The 26,555-nt window shown below is 45.6% G+C and overlaps 1 protein-coding gene across 1 annotated transcript in view; it reads right to left on the bottom strand.

The window, feature by feature from the left end:
• Positions 1–26,555, bottom strand: part of hibadhb (3-hydroxyisobutyrate dehydrogenase b) — a 175,810-nt gene that overhangs the window by 47,242 nt on the left and 102,013 nt on the right. Inside the window, exons 5-6 of the mRNA XM_085988628.1 lie at positions 9,119–9,252; positions 8,431–8,507 (exon numbers count right to left, since the gene is read on the bottom strand). Coding sequence (XP_085844754.1) covers positions 8,431–8,507; positions 9,119–9,252 — 211 coding nt within the window. The remainder of the gene's footprint in view (positions 1–8,430; positions 8,508–9,118; positions 9,253–26,555) is intronic.

Raw genomic sequence — 26,555 nt, 5'->3', positions numbered from 1 at the left:
TTGAATAGCTAAACCCATCTAGTTGCGTTGGGTCGTCTCATTGCCTCTACTGGTTAAATGTTTTTCCTTTTGTAGATGGAAAGTTTCTGAGTCAATTAAAATATTTTGGGTTAATGTGTTATATTGGAATTCAAAAACCCAAAGACATCACAGCATCTTGGCGGAATAACAACTGTTCTTAATTTTGCAAATGCTTGGAAGAGTAATTCAACAAAAAAATCAACTAACTCTCCCCTGCTAAGATTTATCTTGCTCATGCTGTGGTTAATTTATTTATCTTTTCTATCTTTGAGTATTGAACAATCAAACATTGGCCAAATGAAACTGACCTGTGTAAACAGCTGGCTTGTTTTTCAGCGGTAGTGCCACTTCTAAGCTCCTTGGATTACCAATCAACGCTGGTGTATGGTAATGAGTTTTCAACAAATTTTGGCTTTGAATTGGTGCTAGAGGATCGGGGCAAACAATGGTCTTACTTATGGCAATTGTTGCCAATAATGCCATTGCAGCAAATTGATGCAAGACATTTGGTCGTAAACTCTGCCAGCATAAGTGGCATTGCCAATAACCAGAATGGCAATTGACAAAACTGAAAAATTCATAAATATTGTGTGTCTGAGTGAACATTAAACTTGAGGCCCGAGATAATCAATTGTTTTATTTACTAACTAGGCCAGTTTTTAAGCGACAAGATGCACTAAGCCACAAACATTTAAATATTAAATATTAAACATTTAGGCCTAGAATTTCAGTATAGCCAGTTTTGGGGCGCTAACCTTAGCGCCCGCCCGAAGTTAGCGCCCGCCCCAAAGTAGCGCCCCGTTGCCGGAAATTCAGTGGCTTCGCCCTAAGAGGTTGTTGGAGCGCTAAAAGAGGCGTTCCACTACTATCTTTAAGCGCTAAGCCGGCGGTCCAGAGGGATAGCGCCCAGGCGGGGCGCAGCGCGGGTGCGGTCATTTTTTGACTGACAGCAGACCCCGTGGCGCCGACCAGCTCTTAAAGGGGGAAGGGACGAATTGGTCTGCTGCCACGCCCTGCACACTGCAGCCTTGCAAAGAGGCCTCAACACTGCTGCTCAGCCCCAGGGAGTCATGGCAACGCCAGAGAAGGCCCGTGAGCGTGCCCTGCGCTTCTCAGAGGGTGATCTGGACATAATGGTCACAGCTCTGGAGCAGAGGCGCAGGATCTTGTTCCCAGAGAGTGGGAGGAATCCGAACCACCACGGCTACACCAGAGCCTGGAAGCAGATCGCCCAGAGGGTGACGTTCACCGGCGATGCCCCCAGGACCCACAAACAATGTCGTAAAAAATACAATGACCTGACCAGGATTGTCAGGATGAGTACCCTTTCCAGTCTCCTCCTCATTCTTGCATGTACACCTGACATGATGGGCAAAGGGAGCTGAAAGTCCTAATGGCCAGCCCTCAGCCAGCAGCATTGGGACAGTCATGAGCATCAATTGGCCATTCTGCACTCTACACTCTGGCCCAGCTATTCCACCATGGGAGGCAGTGCACACGACATCAGGGCTACACTCTGGCCAAGCTATTCCACCATGGGAGGCAGTGCACACGACATCAGGGCTACACTCTGGCTAAGCTATTCCACCATGGGAGGCAGTGCACACGACATCAGGGCTACACTCTGGCCAAGCTATTCCACCATGGGAGGCAGTGCACACTACATCAGGGCTACACTCTGGCCCAGCTATTCCACCATGGGAGGCAGTGCACACGACATCAGGGTGCACTCTGGCCAAGCTATTCCACCATGGGAGGCAGTGCACACTACATCAGGGCTACACTCTGGCCCAGCTATTCCACCATGGGAGGCAGTGCACACGACATCAGGGCTACACTCTGGCCAAGCTATTCTACCATGGGAGGCAGTGCACACTACATCAGGGCTACACTCTGGCCCAGCTATTCCACCATGGGAGGCAGTGCACACGACATCAGGGCTACACTGCGCACTTACAGCCCGTCCTTTCTCTTGCAGGCTAAAGTTGCGTATAATCGCCAGGCCCGTGCCAGGGCCAGGGGAGGCCGCGCAAAGCTGCAGAAGCTCACTCGGCTGGAGGAGTGCGTGTGTGTGCTCATGGGAGCCCGTCTGATCGTGCGCACAGCGTGCGGAGTAGCCGACCCTCCACTGCCCGGCAATGGTAAGGACCTCGCCTTTTGGCCCTCTCGCGTCGCACTTGCACATCCGAGCTACCTCCTTTGCCACTGTCCCACCAATGCGCTGAATGCCACCAGTCCTAACTCCCTCGCTGACGCCGTCTCCTCACTCTGAAGCTACTCTTGTGCATTCCTGCTTTCAGCTGGTGACGACCAGGACCCTGAAGCTGCCAGTGACAGCCCCTCCGAGCAGGAGGAGGAGGAGCAAGCCGGACCATCGGGGGAACACTCAGGTCCCGCCGGAGAGGACGAAAGGCTTGACACGTCCTCACTGGACGAGTGCCTGGAGGAACTGTCGCAGGGGAATGCAGCTTCTGGGACCAGTGGCGTCCAGCCACCCAGGAGCCGTGCGCGTGGCCCGCGGCCTTCCCCCAGGGGGGGAAGGATCAGAGGGGAGTGCTGCTGATCGGCACACTCGCCGCCACCAACGTGGCAAGGTTCCCCTAGTTCGGCCCCCTCCTCCCCAGCGGGAGAGTCGCGACTCCAGTCCGGACACCTTCACCTCGGAGGAGGTGCGGAAGCTGGATAAGATGGCCGAGGATTTGGACCGGCGCCACACGGAGCTCATGAGCGTGGTGGGGCGCATGCCTGAGGCCATCGAGTCGCTGGCGACCAGTGTGCGCGAGTTCGGGGCAGCAACTGCCGCGAGTGGCCGCATGCTGACTGATGCCGTCAAGACCCTGGCGGGTGTGATGCGGGCGCACACCAGGACAACAGGGGCACTCACTGCTGCCACACGCGCTGTCTCAGGCAGGCATCGCCAGGGCAGCCGCCGCGCTGGAGCATCCCAGCGAGCCGCCCCTCGGCTGATTGTTGCGGATCCTGCAGTGCGGGCCCGGCCGAGTGCCAGCGCGCCACAGCACCAGCCAGCCCATCCCAGACGCCAGCTGGCCCACATTGCGCCATCCGTCGCCGCCATTCCCCCACTGGGGCGTCAAGGGCAAGCGGCTGGAGCTGATGTTGGCCAGGCTCAGGTGCGCCACTCAGCAGACGGCCCCTCGAGGCCCAAAGGCCGTCCCCCAGCGGCATCTGGCGGAAGGACATCTGAGCCTCAGGCGCCTTCCCCCAGCCTCGCAGCAGCCACTGGGCAGAGCTTGTGAAGGAGCAGCAGGCCGGGCAGGGGAGGCAAAAGGCTGGGCAAGGTCTCGCCCTCGCGGGCCACTCAGTAGAGGGTGTGGCCAGCTTTCGTTTTATATGGCGGTGGCCATCTTTCTTTTGCCCATGGTTGTTTGGTTCGTGGGCTTTTTTTTTGCGTTAGGCCGAGGTTGAGGTCCGGGTTGTACAAATGTGGAGTGACTCCTCCCCAGTTTGTGGGAGTGAGTCGTTTGTTGGGCTTTTTGTTGGGCCCGTTGATTGTTTTTGGGGATTCATGTGGGAAGGGGTTTTCAGTTTTGTGTAATAAAAATTTATCTTTATTCATGCAGTCTCCATGGTTGTTCTTCTTAGTGTTTGTTGGCTTCGCCGGCTGAGGGCTTGCGGAGCGGCTGCATTCATCTTCCCTCATGGCCCCAAGGCATTCCCTGACAGGGGGCTTAGAAGTACCGTGTAATAAGGTGGCGTCGCGCGGCCCTTGGCCCTGGTCGCTCCCTCCTGGGAACGTACTCCTGCACCTCCTCCTCCTGAGGTGCTGCTCCAACGTCAGGTGGCAGTGCCTGAGTCCTGCGGATAGCCAGGTTGTGTAGCATGCAACAAACTACCACAAATTGGGAGACCCGGTCCGGCGAATACTGGAGAGCTCCTCCGGAGCGATCAAGGCAGCGGAACCGCTGCTTGAGGACCCCAATAGTTTGCTCGATGATGTTGCGGGTGGTTTGATGGCTCTCGTTGTAGGCCTCTTCAGCAGCGGTCCTGGGCGCGCGGAGCGGGGTCATGAGCCAGGTACACAAAGGATAGCCTTTGTCCCCGAGTAGCCATCCTCTTGGGGGAGGCTGTGCCTCGAACATGTCATGCACAGTACTCTGCCGCAGGATAAAGGCATCGTGGCTGCTGCCTGGGAAGCTGGCATTGACAGCCATGATGCGCTGCTTGTGGTCACACACCAGCTGCACATTCAGAGAATGGTAGCCCTTCCTGTTGCGATACTGCTCGCCATGCTCCAGAGGGGCCCGCAAAGCCACATGCGTACAGTCAATGGCGCCCTGCACCAACGGGAAGTCCCCGAGTCTGGCAAATCCCAATGTGTGCTGATGCTGGCTCTCCAGGGCCATGGGGAAGGAGATGAATTGGCTTCTCCTTCTGAACAGTGCTTCGGTCACCTGGCGGATGCAGCGATGCGCGCCGTACTGGGAGATGTTTGCTATGTCCCCAGCAGCGGATTGGAAGGAGCCGGTGGCATAGAAGTTCAATGCCACCGTCACCTTCACTTCCACCGACAGAGACGTCCTGCACCTGAGCTTTGGCCGCAGATCTCTGCGAAGCAGGTGGCAGATCTCTGCAATCACCTCCTTTCGGAATCGGAGCCTTCTAACACATCGCGCGGCACTCATGTTTAGGTAGGAGCGCTGCTGGCGGTATAGCCTGACTGGGTAAGGCCTACGTGGTCGACGCCTGTCGCCTCCTCTGCCTCTAGCCAGGGCTGCCCCTCTCACAATGCATCTGCGAGCCCTACGGACATGGCGCTGCAGCTCCGCGTTGGCACCCCATGCAACCCCCATCAAATCCTGGCAAACACTCAAATTTCCAAAAGGCCACTTGCAGCGCTCTGGCCTGAGTCCAAAAATACCTGAGCTGTTGCTGCTTGAAACCAGTTAGCTATCCTCCTTGTTGTGTGTCCAGAAATGCGTTGCACTAGAGTGTTTGCTGAAAAATGGCTGGCCTTTATACTGGAGGGCACGTCCCCTTTAATTTGCGCCCCCCGGGGCCCGCGCTGGTTGTGTTGCGTTCCTTTTTTCAAACGCTCCAGCCGCCAGCCGCACAATGGGGCAGTCCGACTGAAGTTTGGAATCGGGGCGGCCAAAGGGCGTTGCATGAGGATGTGACGTCATTTTCTGCGCGCGCATCCGGGCGGGCGCTAAACTTTGCGCCGGCGCTAACGGCCAACTTAATGTGGGGTGAGGCGCAAACTGCGCTGCGCCCGGGCGCTACACGCATAGTGCCCGGAAATCACTTCTCTTAAGGCGCTAACTGCTGGCGCAAGCAACTGAAAATCTAGCCCTTAAACACAAACATAAAAGCTCGAGGAACAGCACCTCATCTTCCGATTAGGCACTTTACAGCCTTCCGGACTCAATATCGAGTTCAACAATTTCAGATCATAACCTCGGCCCTTATTATATATATATTTTCATATTTTTTTATCCACACTTTTGGTTTGTGCCTTTTCCTTTTTTTTCTCTCTCCCACATGGCAGCTGTCTTTCACTCTGCCAGCGCATTTCACACTTCTAGAGCCATTGTTTGTTTCTTTACCTGTCCTATTACCATCTCGTCTCACCTTGAATATCTCCTAATGTCTCTTCTTTCATCACCTCCCCCATTTCCCAGCCCCCAAACTGCCTTTTAATCTGTTTCATTTCCTGCCTTTTTTTCTCAGTTCTGAAGAAGGGTTTCGACCTGTAACGTTGATTCTATTTCTCTCTCCATGGATGTTACCTGGCCTGCTGAGTTTTTCCAGCGTCTTCTGTTGTTATTTCGGATTTCCAGCATCCGCAGTATTTTGCTATGCATAGTGTTTGTCTGAAACTCTACCTTTAGAAAATGATTTCTGCCCACAGCTACCTTTCACTGTGAATACTCTGATTTGTACAAGTGACCTGGTACTGCATTGTCACCCCCTTTTTAGGGTGAGTTTTGTGATCATTAAGATGTTGGTGCTAAGGAGTAGAATAGTTTATCCCTCCAATTTTTCTCACCCAGTATCAGCATCAAGTAGTTCAAAAGTTCAGGCACAATGTAACCAGTTACAAGGCAAAACACCCTTTACGCTAACCCAACAATTAACTCCAACTCCAGAATGACACCCCTTACTGTACCACTAAGTTATTTCTTTCTTTTAATTGAATTACCACAATACCCATCATTATGGCCTGTCTGAGTGAGATTGTAATTAGATGTCAAATTAAGGGCACGTTTCTGCCAGGAACTAGATTGAGACTGCTCAAACAAATTTCACCTAGAATAGTTACAGCCAACAGTCAGAGCAGATTTTCATCCCTTAACTCTGGGTGGGGTTTGAACCTTAGTCCAAGAGATTAAAGGACAGTGGCCTAGAAATTCACTTTGGGCCCGCCAGCTGGCGTGCGCCCAAAAGTTAGCGCTGAGCGCGGAGCCAGTTGCGCCCGTCAGATATTCAGTTTTTGCGCCCCAAGTCGGAACCAGGCGCTATTCCAGGGTGTGCCCGCCCCCGCTTGGGGCGCTGAAACTGAATTTCAGCGCTCTAGGCGCCGCTGCGCCACCCGCTGCGGAACGGCAGGCTGCGGTACTGCAGGCCTCCTCCTTCTCTTAAGGGGGAGGTGCCTGCAACGGGGAGATCGCCGCTGGATAGTGCCGGCAAATGAGCCCGGCACCACGGAGAAGTGCCGGGTTCACGGAAAGCAGCCGGCAATGCCGCGGGGGGGGGGGGGGGGGGGGCGTGGAGGAGGCCGGGGAAGGAGGTGCGGGCAGGCGGCCGCCGAAAAAGCGGCCGGCCGCACCTCCACCTTAAAGCGCCCCACTAAGGCTACAGGACGGCCCCGTTTTCTGATCGCTGTTTGCGGCCGCTGCGGAAGAGGCGGCCGCAACTAAATATGGCGGTCGGGCCGGTAGCGGGGCACTGCGCACACCGATGACGTCATCGGTGGCGGCGCAGCGCTACTGGCTAACGCCGCCATTACCGCAGCGCTGAATATCGGCGAAAGCTCAGCAAGTGGCGCAAAAGCCCTCTTTGGGCGAAAACTGGGCGCAAAGCCTACTGAATTTCTAGCCCAGTGTATTTTATTGAAGATGATGAAAAAATTGGGAATGAGAAAAGGCCAATTGGCTCATCCTTCTAGTATGTTAACTCCCCCATCACATTGTGTAGTTGTATTTTGAACAAACCCAACAGTAGCTTTCGTTTATATAACATTTTTAACGTAGAAAAGCATTGCATGGCGTTACATTGTAACCATACAAAAATGGATGCTGAGCCAAAGAATGAGATACTAGGAGTGGTAACTAAAAGCTTGGTCAAAGAGAGGGGTTTTAAGAAAGATCTTAATGGAGCATAAGGAGGTGGAGATGTGGGGAGGTTCAGGGTGGGAATTGCAGAGTTTAGGGCCTAGGCTGTTGAAGGCACGGCTGCCAATGGTGGGGCGAAGGGAGTGGAGGTAGCATAAGAAGCCGTGTTGGTGGAACGCAGAGTTCTCGGGCTGGAGAAGGTTACAGAGATAGGGAGGGGCGAGGCCATGAAGGGATTTAAAACACAAAGATAACAATTTAAAATTTGAGGTACTGGGGGGCTGGCAACCAAAGTAGGTCAGCAAGGACAGGGGACTTTGTGCAAGATAAGATACAGGCAGCAGAATTTTAGACGAGCTGAAGTTTATGGAATGTGGAGAATGGAAAGCCATTAAAAGGAGAGCATTGGAATAGTCGAGTCTGGAGGTGACAAAGGCATGGATGATGGTTTCAGCAGCAGATAGGTTGAGGCAGGGGTGGAGATGGGCGATGTTGCGGAGGTGAAAGTAGGCAGTCTTTGAAGAAGAGGGGATATGGGGTCGGAAGTTCAGCTCTGAGCCAAAGATCCGAAGATCCAAACAGTCTGGTTCAACCTGAGACAGTGGCTGGGGAGGTAGATGGAATTGGTTGCAACGGTACGGAGTTTTTGGCAGGGGCCAAAGACAATGGTTTTGGTGTAACCAATGTTTAACCGGACGAAACTGCAGCTCATCCAGAACTGGTTGTTGGACAAGCCTGACAACACAAAGTTAGTGGAGGGATCGAGACAGTGGTGAGAGACAGCTAGATGTCATCAACGTACATGTGGAACCTGGCCCATGTCTTTGGTGATGTCGCCAAAGGGTAGCATGTAGATGAGAAAGAGGAGGGGGCTAAGGATAGTTCCTTGGGGAAGAGAAGCCATTCTATAAAAATCAGGAGGCATTTTTCACACAAAGGGTAGAAGGCTGTGGATGCTGGGTCAACTGAAATTTTCAAGACTGAAATCGATAGATTTTTGTGAGGTAAGGGTATAAAGGGATATAATTCAAAGGTGGGTAAAACTATAATAATAATCCAAGCAAAGCAAATGAGGAAGGAAAAGAAAGTAAAACAAAAATATAAATAACAAACAAACCTGATTCCCAGATTCATTGTTTCAGCAGTTCCAATCATACTAATAGCTAGTAACATGTTGTTACAGATCTTTGCTGCCTGTAAATAAAAGTCACAATGGAGGAAAGTGGTAAACAACTTTAAAATGATGCATGTACTTAAATACCAGCAAAACAAATCACACTTACTGCTGCGACAATGATTTAAAATGTTATTGGGAAATTTAAAAATGAGCTGACCTGGAAGGACCTTAACCCAGTTACTCCTGAAACACCAGTTTGATTTACAGATATAAACCTCCCATCCTGGGGTGAAATTTCACTTCGGTGGCAATGGCAAATGGGCGACAGCAAATGGGCAGCCTGTTTTATACCTCACCCGATTATCTTTTCCACTGACTTCTAGAAAAGGAAATTGGGCAGGGTGTAAAGGGGCTGCCGATTCGCTGTCACCCATTTTGCACTACCACAGATGTCAAATTATATCCCCCTCAAGTCTCTTCTGAGCTGGGCAGTACAAGTTGTAAATCATTAATGCTTCTTAGTTAACTTACCAGCCCTATCTATTTATATTTGTAAAAGCAGATCGGTTCTATTTATTTACATTTTCAAAAACAAAGCTACTCAAAGTGAGATTCAGACACGAGGGAGCATTTAACTTAATCAAATGACGTGGTTCCATAATTAAATCCAACTTCCCCTTTTAGTTACCTGTCCAGTTCCAACCTCTCCACAGTAAATTACATTGGTTCCCATGCAGCTCAGCAATTCTTTGGCTGCATTAAATTCTTCTTCCAATCCGCCAACCATGAACGTGAGGTTGCCAGCCCGTGCAGCCCCGACACCTGAAAGAATCACATTACCATTTGATTTTTTTTAAATGTTGTATTTTTTTTTCATCCCTTCAACATGCCTTATCTAAAAACAGGCACAATAATTACACAAGCATAGTCAAAGCTTGCAAACAGAATACTATTAATCATAGAACAAGTTTTTATTCTGGACTAGGGATTGATAAATAGCTTCATAGTATCATTTATTAGACCTGAACTAATGCTGACAACACTCCTCAGCTGGTTAATCTTTCGACAGCTGCAGTTTTTCAGTTGTACAAACACTTATGTTAGATGAAGGAATAATACATTAATACAGGCAAAATGTAATCTGGGAAATGGTTGATAAATCTTTCGTAACAAATCCCTACAAAAATATTCTATACATCAATTCCCTCACCAGCTCAAATATGAAGAAAGATTTTTGGTTAAAAATCAAGTCTATGCATTTTCTATGATTTCACAGTAGTTAAAATAATTCAAATTGCAAATAATGTAATAATGAAAATTACCTGGAATGTCTGTTCATCAAATATCTAGCCTTCTAATGAAAAACCTGCAGCTCATTTCAAGCATGAATAGTTTAGTCCTTCTCTCTCTTCTCTTTCAAACCTCAATCATTAATACAGTTCTTTAAAAGCACACAACCTTTCACTGGTCTAATGGGTTCAGTTCAATCCCTTTTCTTACAACAGCAAGTTCTGGGTAGTCTGAAGCTGTCTGAATTTTGCCTGCTTCTTATTTTATGTCTTTGTTGTGACTGAAGGAGAAGAAGAGCTTAAGTAAGCTCTTTAAGGGTTTTATATGCACTTCTTACTTAAAGTGCTAGACAGATGCAAACATCTGTTTCACCAAGTGATCATAATTCTTGGTATTAGATTAGTGCCATGTCGAAAGTGTTTACTTCAAATTCCAAGAAGGGCTGTGGCAGTGAAATGGTATTTGGGAAATATATTTTAGTTGATTTTGCAATGGATACATCAGGTGCAAAGTAAAGCGATGCAGAAGTGGCACTTAGTATGCAATGTGTGCACTGCTGTCTTCAAAAGGTAATCAGACACAATCATTTTCTACAGATGCAGCTTCACTAGGGGCTGCTGTCACTGGAGCCATTTACGACTTGTTATGGTGTCTCTATTGTTTACCAATGACATTTTCTGAAAGGGAGACAGCTGGGATGGAAGGCTGGTAGTAAAGGAACAATATAATCCTGTGAAGGTAATCAACAAACTTGTGTGTGTTAATTAACTTTACACTTTATCATGTTCAATTAGTTTTCTTTTCTGCCAAAGATAACCATGCACAATTGGTTTAAGACCATGCCATGTTTTATTTGTAACCAGTTTCTGTTGTCATTCCCATTTCTGTGTTTGACAGTTCTCCAGAGGCTTCATATGCACAGATGTATGACTCTGTGAATGCCTTAGTCAATCTAAATCAGTTTAAAATACACCTCTTTATTTAGGGACTGATTTAAATCTTCATGCTTATATTCCCTATGTAAGGGATACTGAATTCTGCAATCCTGTTCCACAAGATATCATTGCTACATATCATTTCAATGATTTTTTTATCTGCTGCTTTTGTGTCCATCCTCTTATATATGAGTGTCACTTTGTATTCATACTACATTGCATCTGTTTATGCACTCTGCCTATTAATATTTTATCTTCTTGATTATATTTCATGGATGACAATTTTCTGATTGGGTCTCAAAGGGTAAACCCCCCCTCCTCTACTGATCATCTCCCACTTTGTTATTATAGTCAGAAAATTATAGTGAAATAAAAACGTAAATTAATTTAGTTTAGTCTGGCACAACTATAGGACTAGTTCCTCTAGCTGCCTGTCAGTGGATTGTCTTAAGTTTTGTTGTAATCAGCGTGAAGGTTCTGGTCCTCAAATAAAAGTCTGACCCTGCAGTTGAGGATGTATTTGGCATCACTACATTTAGTTCTTTTTAATTGATGCATCTTCTTGCTGAAATTGCTATTAAATATATTCTATTACATACATGTTGCTGCACATTGTTACATTATGTGCCTAACTTTGTACCATACAATTCATTTTTTCCCACTTTATATTGGGCATAATCAGTCAACCTGTGGTGGCTACAAGAAAAGTAGATTCAGATTCAGTGCATTAGCAATCTTGCTTCTCTTAACTAATCTAAATATGATGAAAATAAGAAAAATGTTGATCTGGACCTACGAGGATTCACCATTATACTTGGATTTTACAAACACATGCAAGTTGCTAAATAGAGTGCTGAGTTCAAAGTTCAAAGCTGCTTGTGGAAAACATAAGCCGGAATTTTGCCGGTGCTCAGAGGGTGGGTCCGCTGTCAAAATCTAAAAGATTGACAGCGGGTCGGGATCCCGCTCTGAACCCGCCTGTGTGGGTCAGTTTCCCAAGTGCAGGGTCTGCCTGCGCTTTGCAGACCTGGCACTAAGCAGCAGGTCAGCCAATTGAGATAGTTAAGAGGGTTTTTAAAAGGTAGTTGAACAGCATTTTACCACCTTCTAGCCATTTTTCAACTTTTCCATGAGTTTCCCGTCGCTCGGGGATCACATCAGGTAAGTGTGTCAGGTTCTCTATGACTCTCCATTGCTGTGAATAGGTGACAGCTGCAAAAGTGGTATAAAAGCTACCAATTCATAACTGTTCACTTTCCAATGTTAGAAGCTGGAGCCTTTAAGATTTGCAAGACACTTTTGAACTGTATGCAGTTTGGAAGTGTTTGGAGTAAACTCTCTATCCACTGTCACCTTCTTGGAGCAACCTCTCTCATCATTGACAGATCGCTTCTGTCATCTCAACTTCAGCTGCCATATATTCCAGCAGCATCGGTGCCCTTGAAAAAATCTCACCTTGGTCCTCAGAATCCCACCACGATCAGCCCCAACACCAACATCACCAGGCACACCAGCATCACCAACAACACCACCAACCTACTCCGCAATCATCTGATGCTGCACAGGGCATCAGCACCAGACAACACTGCTGCCCAGGACGTCAGCGATGGCCTCACCATGGCCAGATTTACTTCGTTTGACATTGTACAGCCTGGCTGCCACATGATGCACCAGGTTGGCATCACCCGACACCAGCACCATAAAGCATTCCTACAATGTCCAAGCCATTCCTTTCACGCTCACCATTGGGGGTGGGGGGGGGGGAAAGAGAGGCGGGAGTTATGCCTCACCATTCACTGGAACTTACTAAGACACTTCCAAAGATGCACACAAATCTGTCCAAGGCAAAGTGTTGAAAATAAAGATGTCAATGCTTGACAACACATTAACAGACACGTTACACAAACATTGGCTAAAGCACACAAGTGCCTACCCTTGTGTGTTGTTAGTTTGAATGATTGGACAAGGATGAGGGCGAGTGTGAGGGGTGGCTCGTGAGATGGGCAAGTGATAATGTAGATAGAGAGGGATGGGTGGAGGTGCAAGGTAAGTTGGTGTAAGGATGTGCAGGAGTAGGGTAGGGAAGGCAGAGTGATGGGGATGTGATGAGTGGCACAGCAGGATGAGGTTAAGTGTGGCTTTGCAGTAATGTTTCGAGATCATTGAAAGGTTTGTGCCACTGCAGCCTAGTCCTCCTGACAACATCACTGCTTGTGTCCTCCTGTGCAATGTGTAACCAGGCTGCGTTGGTGTCCTGGAGCAGTCTCTTTCGCCCATTGGAAGGGAAGAGAACCCCCCTGCGTGCTGTGACTCCCTCCATAAGCATATGGAGGGAATCATGTGAGAGCCTGGGTGCAGCCATGCACCTCTGTGCAGAGCTTGTCAGTGTTTGCATCACCTCAATGCTGTAGAACACTGACAGCACAACTGTCAAAATGAATGTGGACATGGTCCCTTCAAAGAAACCGGCTGATGACGCGTCATCAGACCCACTTCCGTTTAATTGGCCGGGGGCCTCGCAGGACGGGCTTAATAAGCCCAATCAGGGCAAAATCACTTGGAGGAGGCAGGATGAAGACGGGAACGGGGTTTGAAGCCGCCACCTACTCCGGCCACACCGGATTCGCCACGGTTGGCGAAATCGCGGCCATAGATTCAGAAGGGCAAGATCTTGCTGACTAACCTCCTTGATTTTAAGGAAATGCCCTTCTTACAGACTGTGAAAAGATCTATGGCATGCATATAACGTATCTAGTCTCAATGCACACTGGTCAAATGCTCAGATGATATCAAACTAAAAAGGGTATTTGAATATGTCAGCTGTGGCTCAGTGGGTAGCACATTCACCTCTGAATCAGAAGGTTGTGGGTTCAGAAATGGGACTTGAGCACATAAATCTAGGCTGACACTCCAGTGCAATGCTGAGGGAGTGCTACACTGTTGGAGGTGTCGTCTTTCGGATGAGGCGTTATACCGAGGCCCCGTCTGCTCTCTCAGGTTGGCGTAAAAGATTCCATGGCACCATTTCGAAGAAGAGCAGGGTGTTATCTCCGGTGCCCTGGCCAATATTTATCCCTCAATCAACATAAAAACAGATTATCTGATCATTATCACATTGCTGTTTGTGGGAGCTTGCTGTCTGCAAATTGGCTGCCGCATATACCACATTACAATAGTGACTACACTCCAAAAGTATTTCATTGGCTGTAAAGCGCTTTGCGACATCCGGTGGTCGTGAAAGGCGCTATATAAATGCAAGTCTTTCTTTATGGGGAGACAGCCAAGACCTACAAAATGAGTCAAATAAAATATGTAATGATGAAATTTAATATGGACAAGTGGAAATGATAACACACTAGAAGAAAAATAGACATTACATGTACTCTATGTATGAAGTCAAAATAGCTAAGGGTGAAGTTAAAAGACATCTACGGGCATTAATGGACTTGATACTTGACATCCAATCAGTGCACAGCAGTAATGAACAAGGTAAACAAAACAGTAGAGCACAAGCCAAAAGAAACCAATTAAACTGTATAGTGCTCTGGTCGGACCACACCTCGCATATTCTGTCCAGTTCCTAGTCACCAAGTCAAAGAAAGGCATTCCAGCTCTCGAGGCAGTAGAGAGAGCAGTCATAAGACTGTCAAAGGACTGAGCTATGAGGAAAGACTTGAGAAACTTGGGCTTTTCAGTCGTGAAAGGAGCCAACCATGAAGCGGATAGAAGTAGATAGGATTTGAGAAGATAAATCCAGGACATTACTTCAAATTAAATTGTGATGTTAGATCATGCAGAACAAGTTCAAACTAGCAAAATGCAAATTTAGGACTGATGTCAAGGAAGTACTTCATACAAAGAAAGATCAGCATTTGAAAAGATATCTAGATAGAATAGTGGAGGCAAGCTGGCTACTTGAGAGGAGATGGGGAACTGTATTTTATTTTCATCGCCAAATGCTACGCCGCATCTATGTATCGTGCAATTTTGTAAGAAATGCACACGGTAGTGGATTACCATAGTGTCAGGTCCAGGCTTAATCACAAGGAGTTAACATGACATCCCAGAAGCCATTGCATTCTCCAGCCTAAATAACACTCCTTAGGTTGATTAACAACGTGCCAAGAGATGTTATGTTGCTAATACTGGCTACTCACTCTGCTTCCTCCAAATCTTGAACCACCAGAACTACTTAACGTACATGAACATACACATACTTGATGTATGATATTATGATGTTTAGCACAGGCACGTGCAGCCACTTGTCTCTACACATAGTGGTGGTTGAAGAGTCAGAATAATGAGGGTGCATGGCTAATATAACCAGGCTGGCACAAGCGAGATAAAATAAAAAGGAAAAACTGCAAATGCTGGAAATTTTAAACAAAAACAGAAAATTCTGGAACTGCACAAGAGGCCAGTCAGCATCTGTAAAAAGACAGGCTATTACTTTTTGGGTGTGGGTCCTATATCAGAACTCAAAGGTTGCACTCCTGAAACATTTTTTAAACTTGGCTTTTTTCTTTACAGATGCTGATTGACCAGCTGTACATTTTCTGTTTTTACTGCACAAGTTAGGCCTTTTAATTTCCCTGCCCAACCACTGCCATCATCACGACTCGAACTGGCAGGTATAAGTGCAGCAACATACATGTCCTCAGGAAGTATCAAATCTCAGCTGGGCTGTCGAGGAGCATGTAGAGAATTAACACATCTATCTATCTATATATATATAAACGGATACTTCTGTCTATCTGTCCTCACGTGTGCGTCTGTCCGGCTATGCGCTCGAAAGTTATAGAGCGTACCTACGCGCGCGTTACCTCCGAAGAAAGCTTACGCTTCCGAGACGGTCGTAAGCATATTTACTTTTCGGTCGGACGAAAATTGTTCGCGCCTTATGCAAAAAACCTTCAAAATTAAACTCAATGGCCTAGAAATTGAGTTTTGGCTTAGCCAGGGCTTTAGCGCCGGAAGTTAGTGCCGGCGCTAAGTCCCCCTGCGCGCGCCAAAAATTCAGCAGGGCCACGCCCAAACGGCTGCCGGCGCTACTGAAGGGTCTTTGCGGCGGTAAATCGGCGCTAACTGCCGTTTCGCGCCGCAATTCCGGCGCTGCGGCACCCGATGCGGTGCGGCAGGCTCGGGAAGTGCAGGCCTCCTCCTTCCCTTAAGGAGGAGCTGCCTGCACCCGGCCGCGGCCCGCGAAAATCTTTTTAAAAATGAGCCCGGCACCTCGGACAAGTGCCGGGCTTGCTTCTGTTCCGGGGGGGGGGGGGGGGGGGGGGGGGAAGTCCGGGGAGGGAGCTGCGGCCAGGCGGCCGGCGGGAAAGCGGCCGGCCGCCGCGGGGCCTTTAATGCGCCGGCGCAAAGACTTGTAAGACTCTGTTGCCAGAGTCTTAGTTGCGGCTGTCACGGGCGAGGCGGCCGCAACTGAATTTCGGCGCTGGGGCCCGTCGGCATGGCAACCGGGACGCTGCGCACACTGATGACGTCATCGGTGCCGGCGCAGCACTACCGGTCTACCGCGGCGGAAGGGCCCCAGGCAATTTCGGCGCCGGCGCCAAATGCAGCGCTAGGCCCTCTAGCGCCGCAAAATCGGCGCTAAGGGCACTCAATTTCTAGGCCAACATCTGCTACTTAGCATTGATTGACTGACGTCAAGGTTCCACCAATCCTGTGCCGTCACGATTGACCAATCCTACAGTACGGTCCCCTGATGGTTGGCCAATCGGTGTGTGTGTGGGCGGGACTAATCATTTTCATCTCAGGGATGTGGCAGCCATTGTTTCACTGCCATTACTTCAGCTTCCAGTTCAAACTACTCTATCCAGCTTTGAAAAAGTTAGTATCTCTTTTAAAAATAACATAAGATTTACCAAAAACGTTTTATAAGTACTTTCACCTTTCAAGGTATTAAAAGGTAGAAATGTTGCCCGGCAGCAGATTCACAGAGGGACAGACAGACAGGGCCTGAAAGCCTGGGACTCGATTTAAAATGTTGCCCGGCAGCAGATTCAGAGAGGGACACAGAGACAGGGCCCAAAAGCCTGGGACTCGATTTAAAATGGTGCCCGGCACCAGATTCACAGAGGGACACAGAGGCCCCAAAGCCTGGGACTCGATTTAAACCGCCCGGCCCAAAACAGCCCTGGCAAAGCCGGGCTCCCCCAGCTAGTTCCTTCATAAAAGGGAGAGAATATCAGAAGGTAACTGAATCTGCTGTGCCATTACCTACATGTTAAGCCCTTATTATGCTACTATTTAACTGCCAAGTTGGCATGTTTAGCAGAGTAAATCTAGTAAGAAAAATGATATCATACTGCAGCCAAATCTCACTCTGATTTGGCTGCACTTCTCCAACTGATGGTGCAGTAGCATTCTGTCTGACAGCTGAAGTACACACAATGCTCCAGAATCTAGTGTGTTCTTCAGTCAGGAGGCACACTGAAATTTCCCCAAGTTCTACTGTTTGGTGCAAAAAAGGAAAAGTCAGCACACACCAGGAATTGCATCTGGGACACTCCTGGTTTGTATGTCTCCGTTCCATACACACTGATAGTAAGCGGATTTAATGGGCCAGACTTTGCTGTAGCAGGGCATCGAACGGCATCTGTTGTTAGTTAGACTTGTCCCTGCATCCTTCAGCTCAAAACATTTTCGCCTAATAAGTTGCTGAAATTGCGAGAGGAAAATAGCACAGCAAGGGAAACAGGGCATCTGGGAGCTGAGTGAACAGGGAAACCAACTGTGCATCTCCTTAACCAATCAGATTGAAGGACTGAGAAATAAAGAGCAGAAGGAATAAGAAGGAACTGTAAATTAGAGTGGGTGAATTCTATATCAAATCAACAACGGAAAGAGAAGTAAAGTGGGGGAAAGAAAGATTGGATTGAGAAAAAAAGAGACAAAGGAAAAAAATATATATATTTTTTAAAATTTGACATTTAAAAAATCTCCAACAATAATTAATTCCTGAAGAAATGGGACTCCACACTTGTAATTGATCATTTTCAGTGCCCAAGAAGTTGATTGGCAGTATATAACAATTATCACGTTGTTAAAAGGGTGCCTATGTTTGTAATGACTGGACTTAACTTTCTTGGCGAGTTTAGTTTTTATTTATTGTGCAAATACAGCAACTTCACGACAGTGTCCTAGGCCCAACCATCTTCAGCTGCTTCATCAATGACCTTCCTACCATCATAAGGTCAGAAGTGGGGATGTTCGCTGATGATTGCAGAGTGTTCAGTTCCATTCGCAATTCCTCAGATAATGAAGCAGTCTGTGCCCACATGCAGCAATACCTGGACAACATTCAGGTCTGGGCTGATAAGTGGCAAGTAACATTCACGCCACACAAGTGCCAGGCAAAGACTAGCTTCAACAAGAGAGTCTAACCACTGCCCCTTGACATTCAACGGCATTACCATCGCCAAATTCCCCTACCATCAACATCCTAGGGGCTCACCATTGAGCAGAACATTAACTGGACCAGCCACATAAATACTGTGGCTACAAGAGGTCAGAGGCTGGGTATTCTGTGGCAAGTATCTCACCTCCTGACTCCCCAAAGCCTTTCTACCATCTCCAAGGCACAAGTCAGAAGTGTGATGGAATACTCTCCACTTGCCTGGATGAGTGCAGCTCCAACAACACTCAAGAAGTTCAACACCATCCAGTACAAAGCAGCCCACTTGATTGGCACCCCACCTTAAACATTCACTCCCTCCACCACCGGTGTACCGTGGCTGCAGTGTGTACCATCTACAAGATGCACTGCAGCAACTCGCCAAGGCTTCTTCGGCAGCACCTCCGAAACCCGCGACCTCTACCACCTAGAAGGACAAGGGCAGCAGGCGCATGGGAACACCATCACCTCCAAGTTCCCCTCCAGGTCACACACCATCCTGTCTTGGAAATATATCGCCGTTCCTTTATCGTCGCTGGGTCAAAATCCTGGAACTCAATCCCCAACAGCACTGTGGTCTACCTTCATGACTCGGACTGCAGTGGTTCAAGGCAGTGGCTCACCACCACGTTCTCAAGGGCAATTAGGGATGGGCAATAAATGTTGGCCTTTCCATCGATGCCCGCATCCCATGAATGAATTTTTAAAAATTCAATGCATTTCAATGGTGAAGCAGACAGCGAAATGCCGTTTTCACAAAGCTAACAGTGGAGCGGCACAATTTGGACAGCAACGTTTGGATATTGGCATTTAACTGCACATTTGCTGCTCGCCTGCTGTTACTGTACCATTTACACATAAATAACGGGGAGCGCAATTAGCCTCACCATTATTTTAACAGCAAAATCTGGCTCAATGTGATTGCAGCTGGATAATACACAAGACACAATAAGGTATTCTGGTTTCCTCTGAACATGCGAGGGTCATTGTACAGACACAGAGATAATGCAAGATGTAAGCATCTGCCCATGAACAGTGGTATGCTGAGATTTGGAGGAGACCAGAGGACCCACTGCATGTGCAATGGCCAAAGGAGTCAGGCAACGTTATTGAATGCACCTCAATGAGTATACGAAACTCATGGTTACAAAATGAAACAGGCAGAGGTTCGGGAATTAACTTTTCTTCCCCTATAGTCACCCGGACACTATTCACAGCTGATAGGGGTGGGGGAAAGAGGAGGAAGAAACTCTCAAATTGTTAGGACTAAACTCAGTCAAATTTGAAAAGGAATTAACTCTAGCACAAGACCCCACAAAAACTTTTTAATTGAGTATTCATCAGAAAAACAGCGTAAAGTTCAAAAAGAAATTTAAATTAAAATAAGATAACATTTTGCCAAGATGTGGTTGACCTTGTAATTGGGACCAGTGTCTCTGCTGCATTTACAAAGTTAGGCCCAATGGTTGCACTCTCATCTCTGAGTCAGAAGGTCATGTCTTCAAGTCCCACTCCAGGGACTTGAGTGCATAACCTGGGCTAATACTAATGCTGCATTGTTGGAGATAATGATTTTTGGATGAAATGTTAAATCGAAGCCCCGTATGTCTGTCTAATTGGTTGTAAAAGATCCCATGGAATTATTTGAAGAAAATCAGTAGCATTCTCAGAGTGTCTTGGCTAATATTTATAATACTGCTACTACTTGCATATAATGCCTATAAAGTAGAAAAACACCCCAAGACACTTCAGAGGCTTAATCAAAATAAATGGTCACTGAACCAAAGGAGTGATTAGGAGGGGTGACCAAAAAGCTTGGTCAAAGAGGTGTTTTTTTAAGGAGGATCTAAAAGGAGGAGATGGAGGTGGAGTCATTCAACATCTCCAAAAATGGGCAGGTTAACTGGTCATTTATCTCACTGCTGTCTGTGGAACTTTTCTGTGCGCAAGTTGGCTGTTGCATTTGCAAAATAACAGTAACCTCACTCCAAAAGCAATTAATTGGCTGTAAATTTCCTTGACGTCCTGAGGACATGAAAGTCTCCATAGAGGTTCCTTCTATCTGTTTCAGTGGGTGTTGCATCTATTTAAAGTCAAGATTCAGTACCCATCCTTGAGTAAACCAAGGTGGCAGCACCAACCAGGTGCCATGGCATTTTGCAGCGAACTTCTCAAAAAAAAAAAATTCACGCCTTATTTTTTTTTTAATTAATTATACACAGGTCTATCTCTTTCAGGTGAAGATTCAATGATGAGGGATTTTTAAAAAAATGATTTTTTTAAACAAATAGCATTTTATATATTACATGAATTTGGTATTGAGCCGAAAACTTCTCACTGACAACAGGAGTAAAAGGAATTAAATAGAGATGGCAAAGACAAGAGCTATATACTGCAAGATAGTTACATCTGATGAAGGATGACTCAAAAACCCCATTTTTCCAGCGCTTTTCCCCCACACCCTTTGATGACTTGGGTGGTCCTGTTTGTGGAAGGTAACAGGAAAACTAAAGAACAAGCAGGGTTATTTTTTGTGTGGGGGTGGGGGGTAACTCACTGTTGCATATCAATGTAAATCTTCATTCTACCCATCTTTTACAGGTAATCAATCTGAGCCTATTTAAAATCCCCACTGTACATAAAGCTACTCATGATAGAGTGAAGCCAAGACCATAATTAAGATTCAAACCATACAAGATTCACTACTGCCTTCTTTTCAGCAGAAATGACCTACGTATTACAGATCTTTGGTCTCTTTTTTTAGTCGTCACCCTTTCTGAGGATCTGGAGAATACAGTACTCAGTAGGTGATTTCAGACATCAATATTGAAAAGCAAATATTTATATACTATTCAATGCCTAAAAGCATTCTAGTTGATATTATTAATGCAGTATTTCATTAAGGATATTATTACTCATTTAAAACACACAGCCTTTTCATTGCTAAGAGCAATGTCGAATGGTTTACCCCCAAAAAAAGAAAAACTAGAACAGCAGTAAAAGTAATTTCATCATTTCTCTCTTGTTTCTCTGTTGGAAGCAGAAAATCAGTCGATAGAAGCATTCATTATTACTGAGTGGCCTTTACTAGTTAGTTGCAACATAGTCCGGAGCTGGCAGCTGCTGCAATTGTGGCCTTGGTTCATTATTTGCCCATAATGACCATCAAACACCAGTCAAAGTCAGATCAGAACAACTGTCAGCAGGACTTTTAATTAGCCTGGGTTTTGAATTCTGATAATGATCAGAATGGCATGCTGAGATAGCAAGGTAGAGCTTGGGAACAGAAAAAGGCAGAGAAGGTAAGAAAATCATGGAAAAGCCAAACTGGGTCTTTTTGACTAAACAGACAGAATCAAGAGGGGAAGAAAAGTTAATTATTACCCATAATCAGCAATTATGATTTGGCAAGAGAGCTTTCTTTAATGAACTGCTCTAATGATGAAGAACCAACATCTACTGAAATATAATAGCACATTAGCATAACTGTGTATGCAAAATACATAGATGTGCTGCCACAACCTACTTGTCATTGAATGATTAAGCACGAATTCATAATTAGAAAAATCCACAGTGTAATTTATTGCCCTCTCAGATGTTTCTGGTTCATTAATAGGCTACAACTGAACAATGACCTCTAGTGGGCTACAGTTTCCTAATTCTTCTGCTTCTTTCTTAAATAAGAATAAACTTAACAATGCTCTTTGCTTCGTTGTAACGGCAATTTAAAATCCACAAAATAAGGAGATATAGTTCTAGCAATTCTTCAGAGTTAACAATTTGCCTATCAAAAGCGTAAAATGTTATTATAATTTATTTATCCTACAGCAATTTATAAAATGAATCCAAATTTCCCCATTTCTATTTAAATAAAAATTTGAGATTTATTGTTCATACTATTGTACTCTTAAATAGCTTGTTAACAACAAACACTGCAACATAAATATTACATTAGATTTACTTGGAATAGAAAGATCATAGACGCAGCTCAACTTAGACAGAATTTTTCAGTTGTGCCACCCTAGTCACAAAATTCATTGAATAGTTTGTCCTTTCTTCTCCCCCAGCCTAATACTTCCTTTTGTGTTTCACCTGGCAAGGAGAGGGTGGCATAGTCCTGGTCTGCTGATTTCTCTATACCTATAATTAATGCCATTCCATAACGAGTAGCTAGGAGGCACACTTATGTAAGAACATGAATCTCATTTTCTCTTCCGCTACCCGCAATGCCCGCCCCACCCCCACCCCCCCCAACAAGAGATGTGAATGTGCTGATGTGTTCAATATAGCTAAAGAAATCACCCAGTAAGGACAGAGCAGACTTTGTGCATCAACTGAAACTTGCCACCTGGATTGTGAATTAACATTAGTTATTAGCTAACATTAGTTATTAGGCTATTCTTGAAGCAGTGTAGATTTAGCTAAACACAATCACCATTGCACAGTGACATTAGAGCCCATATTCATCTCGGAATCGGCACTAGAACAATGGGGAAAAAAAAGTAATTCTGTACGGTAAAATTTGTTCTGCATATTCAGAGGTTTAGACAAGATAATAAATGCAGAATTCTTTTTAATTATAACTGGGTATGCAAAGTAAAACCATTTCAATTGAACTAGGAGAGCATGGACCAGCTACTCAGCAGACATGGTTGCCTTCAGAAAATTAAAAATCTTTCAGAAGAAAAAAAAGGATTAATTGCACTCACCCCCCACCCAAAAACAAGACAAGTGTCGAGGTTACTGGACTCAATATATGTGGCATCAAAACCTGGAATATGACTTCATGTGACAAAAATCTTTTTGATTACTGAAGGCCTATTACAATTTCTAAAATATGCAACTTCTAAACCATGCATACGCTCAGAATCACAGCTTCATAATGATTACGTAAGTTTAAACTTGACCATAAAGCAAAATTATGTGGTACAGAAAATTTCTACATTTGAACTATTTTAATGAAATGAAAATTGCAATCTTACCATCCATCACAAGAAACCTAGGCCTAGAATTTTGCTATCGCCGCGCCAGGTGTTTAGCGCCCGAAATTTAGCGCTCGCCCGGATTCCCGTAGCGCCCGCCTGAAATTCAGTTGCAGCGCCCCAAGAGGGAGGCGGGCGCTATTGCAGGGTTTGGCCGCCTCACTTGGGGCGCTGAAAGTCAGTTTCAGGCGTCCAGCTGCCGCTGCGCCACCCGATGCGGTGCGGCAGGCTGGGGTACTGCAGGCCTCCTCCTTCTCTTAAGGAGGAGCTGCCTGCAGCCGTGAGATCGCCGCTGGATTCCCCCGGCAAATGAGCCCGGCACCACGGAGAAGTGCCAGGCTCGCGGGGGTCAGACACCAATGCCGCGGGGGGGTGGTGTGGGAGTCCGGGGAGGAAGGAGCGGCCAAGCAGCCGCCGGTAAAGCGGACGGCCACACCTCCACCTTTACGCCCCGGCCTCTCGGAGCTGCAAGGCCCCGTTTTACAAACGCTCCTTGCGCCCGCTACGGGTGAGGCGGCGGCAAGTGAATTTGGGCGTTGGGCCGGCATCGCGTTGAAACCGGGGCGCTGCGCACACCGATGACGTCATCGGTGCCGGCGCAGCGCTACCGGCTAACGCCACCATTTGCGCTACACTGAATTCCAGGCTACCAACAGCGCTGGCGCTAAAGACCTCTTTAGGCGCTAAGTGGGCGCTAACACCACTGAATTTCTAGGCCCTAGCCTTCAATTTGATTGCTTTAATCCACACCCTCAAACACTCCTGTAGTATCCAATCCAATGTAGAAGTGAAACCTAGTCTTTATTTTACTTCCCAACTGTCAATGAAGAGAAGAAGTGGGGGATGGCAGGGCTGAGGATTTTGGGGGGGGGGGGGCAGGAAAGAACACAAACAACTGATTGATCTTACAGGAATATATCAGGATAAGGGTCTTAATTACCTCATCTATGAACAAACCATGTTCCATCTAAAACCAAATTAAAAAAATCTCTCTCCATGTGGAATTTCTTCAAGTCCTTCACCTTCATTCCATTGAAGGCCGATATCTGACGCTAAACATTAGCTCCAGCAAAATCAACCCCCACCATTCTACTGAAAGTAAAAGTGAGCACAAGGTGGCAAAACAAAAATCGACATCAAATTTCAACATGATCATCAATGAGAGTAGTATAAAGGTGACTGCGCAATCAGTTGGTTTGCTAGCTTATTGAAATTTTTTTAAAAGCAGATATTTGAGGAGCGAAAATGGACCTAGTGTCGATCAATATTTCGGTATAATATAGCAGCTTTGGCCTGGAATTTCCTTTTAGTTAAAAGATGGTCCAGAAGAGACAATGGGAAAAGAAGGAGGCCAAGGATGTATTTCACAAACTGTACATAGATCCTCATTTTTATATGAAGTTTGATCAAATAATTGCTACATTGGATAATTTAATTAAGTCCTAAACTTCTCCAAGAATTAACTATGCTGCTTCGAGTTTTATTTCAGTTACATAATGTCCTTAGCAGAATAAGATGAAGACTAGAAGAAGCTAGATGGAAGATAATGTGCTGTGTGTAAAAGTATACTAGGTAAAGCATCAAAAATCTCAGTTCTAGAGCCAAAACTGAAAACATTTTTTTTTCTTCAGTAGCTTTATTTGAAGAGGGTCTCAGTAATTTAGCAGAACAAGCAGCTTCCTGCCACACTAGAGAACAGTTTTTGATGTCATTATGAAGTGCTTACGACCCCCAGCAAGAAATATTATTTTGATCCATGTTACTAGAGCTGACCTGTAACACTAATTGCTCCATTAGTAGAATGCCTAACAGCGTGTGAACAACCAGGCTTCCCCACCCATCTTTTTTTCCCTTTTCTCTTGGAGGAGTCACAACTGTTGCTATATATAAAAAAATAAAGCCATCATCTTGTTATTTTATTGAAAGAAGCAGCTAAATACCCAACAGTAAGTTTGAAAAACAGTGATTTTAATTTCTTTAAATGACTCGAAAATATTAAGAAGTGTGTGTTTCTCATTCAAATATTCTGTTTGTTGGCAAAGGCAAGTTTTAAAGCTCTCCTAATGACTCTCAGCAGTGACTTGTTATGCTGTGCTGGTCATCCCTGCTGGCTTCGCTCACTGACAGCCAGCTTGAAGAGAAAGTCTACCAGGGCTGCTGCCTGTCAGCAGCCACCAGCTGGTCTACTAGGGTTCTGCGGTCATAGGGAACAGCTGACACTCTGGGCATTACTAGCCATGCTGAGAAATGCGCCACCCAGCTGCTGTGTGGTCATGTCCATCTGGAGATCCTCGCCAGACAAATCTCTACGCCTGTCAGATCTCTTCAGCCAGGCTTGTTATACAAATGCAATTACTCAAGTGTGCCCTATTACAGCCAGCTAACTACTCTTCAAACTAATCTTAAACAGACAGGCAATTCACATTTTCTCTCATCAAAACTACCTCATTTACTCCTGGTTAGTAATTCTCTTGGTACAGTATGTTGTGACTGCAGGGGCTCCCTTATGCAATATTTTAACTACTAAAGGTGCCCTGCAACAAGTTCAAATATTGTTACCAGGCAATATATCAATCAATAACATGATAAACATATGTTTAAAGTGAATAAACAGAATATATAGTGTGTTTCTCATTGGCTAATGAGCGTAAAATAATGACCATTTGATGCACTATTTTTGTTCAATGATTACTCCCCATGAATATATGCAAAACAGGTGCTGTGTTGACCTATGGTTAATAGCAATTTCACATGCAGAAATACATTAAAAAAAACAATCTGACCATTTTATAAATCGTTAAAAATAGGAATCATGAAAAACAAGGTGAAAATATGGAGCAATTTATTAACACCTAATGATGTATATAATGAGAAAAGCAGATGACATGTTAAAAATCTAGTTTACAAACTCATGCAGTAGTTTTCATTTGCTAAACAAATCGGAAAAAAGTAATATTTTTCTTAACAACTCAGTACTGTTATAGTAGTTATACATTTGCTGAATCAAATATAGGAATTATACAGGAAACAAGACATTATTTATCACTGATTATGTTAATTCGCTAACTATGGACAGGATACGAGACATTAATCTGAAACTATTCCTTTCCTTTAATATCAATGCTATTGTCTCATGGATATGTTATCCATTGATGACATCAAGGAAAAGGATTAGTTCACATGGATTGATGTGCTCATTTTATTTACAGAAAGCTTTCTTTTACTTGATGCAACAAAAATTGTGCTTTGGATTTGAAGTTATTTTTGGTCTATTATTTTAAAATGTGGGTTATCACTAATAAGTGATACAAATTATTACAAACTAATATAACCCAGAGGAGCTCCGATGCCGTACAAATATAGGTATTGGTTGATTGTTAAAATGCCATCCTGACTCAGCTGCTTCACAACTTGGCTTACAGTAGCCTATCAAATCAATGATTTTGTTCTTATGATCCATCATAACAATTGTGAAGTCCAAACACTAGGGATTTGAGGCTATGGTTTTGA

The sequence above is a fragment of the Somniosus microcephalus genome, chromosome 5 (genome assembly GCF_052327205.1).
Source record: "Somniosus microcephalus isolate GS21.2 chromosome 5, FLI_Smic_1.0, whole genome shotgun sequence".
Classification (NCBI taxonomy): domain Eukaryota; kingdom Metazoa; phylum Chordata; class Chondrichthyes; order Squaliformes; family Somniosidae; genus Somniosus; species Somniosus microcephalus.
The sequence above is the reverse complement of the archived record's forward strand: the minus strand, read 5'-3'. Positions and strand labels throughout refer to the sequence as shown.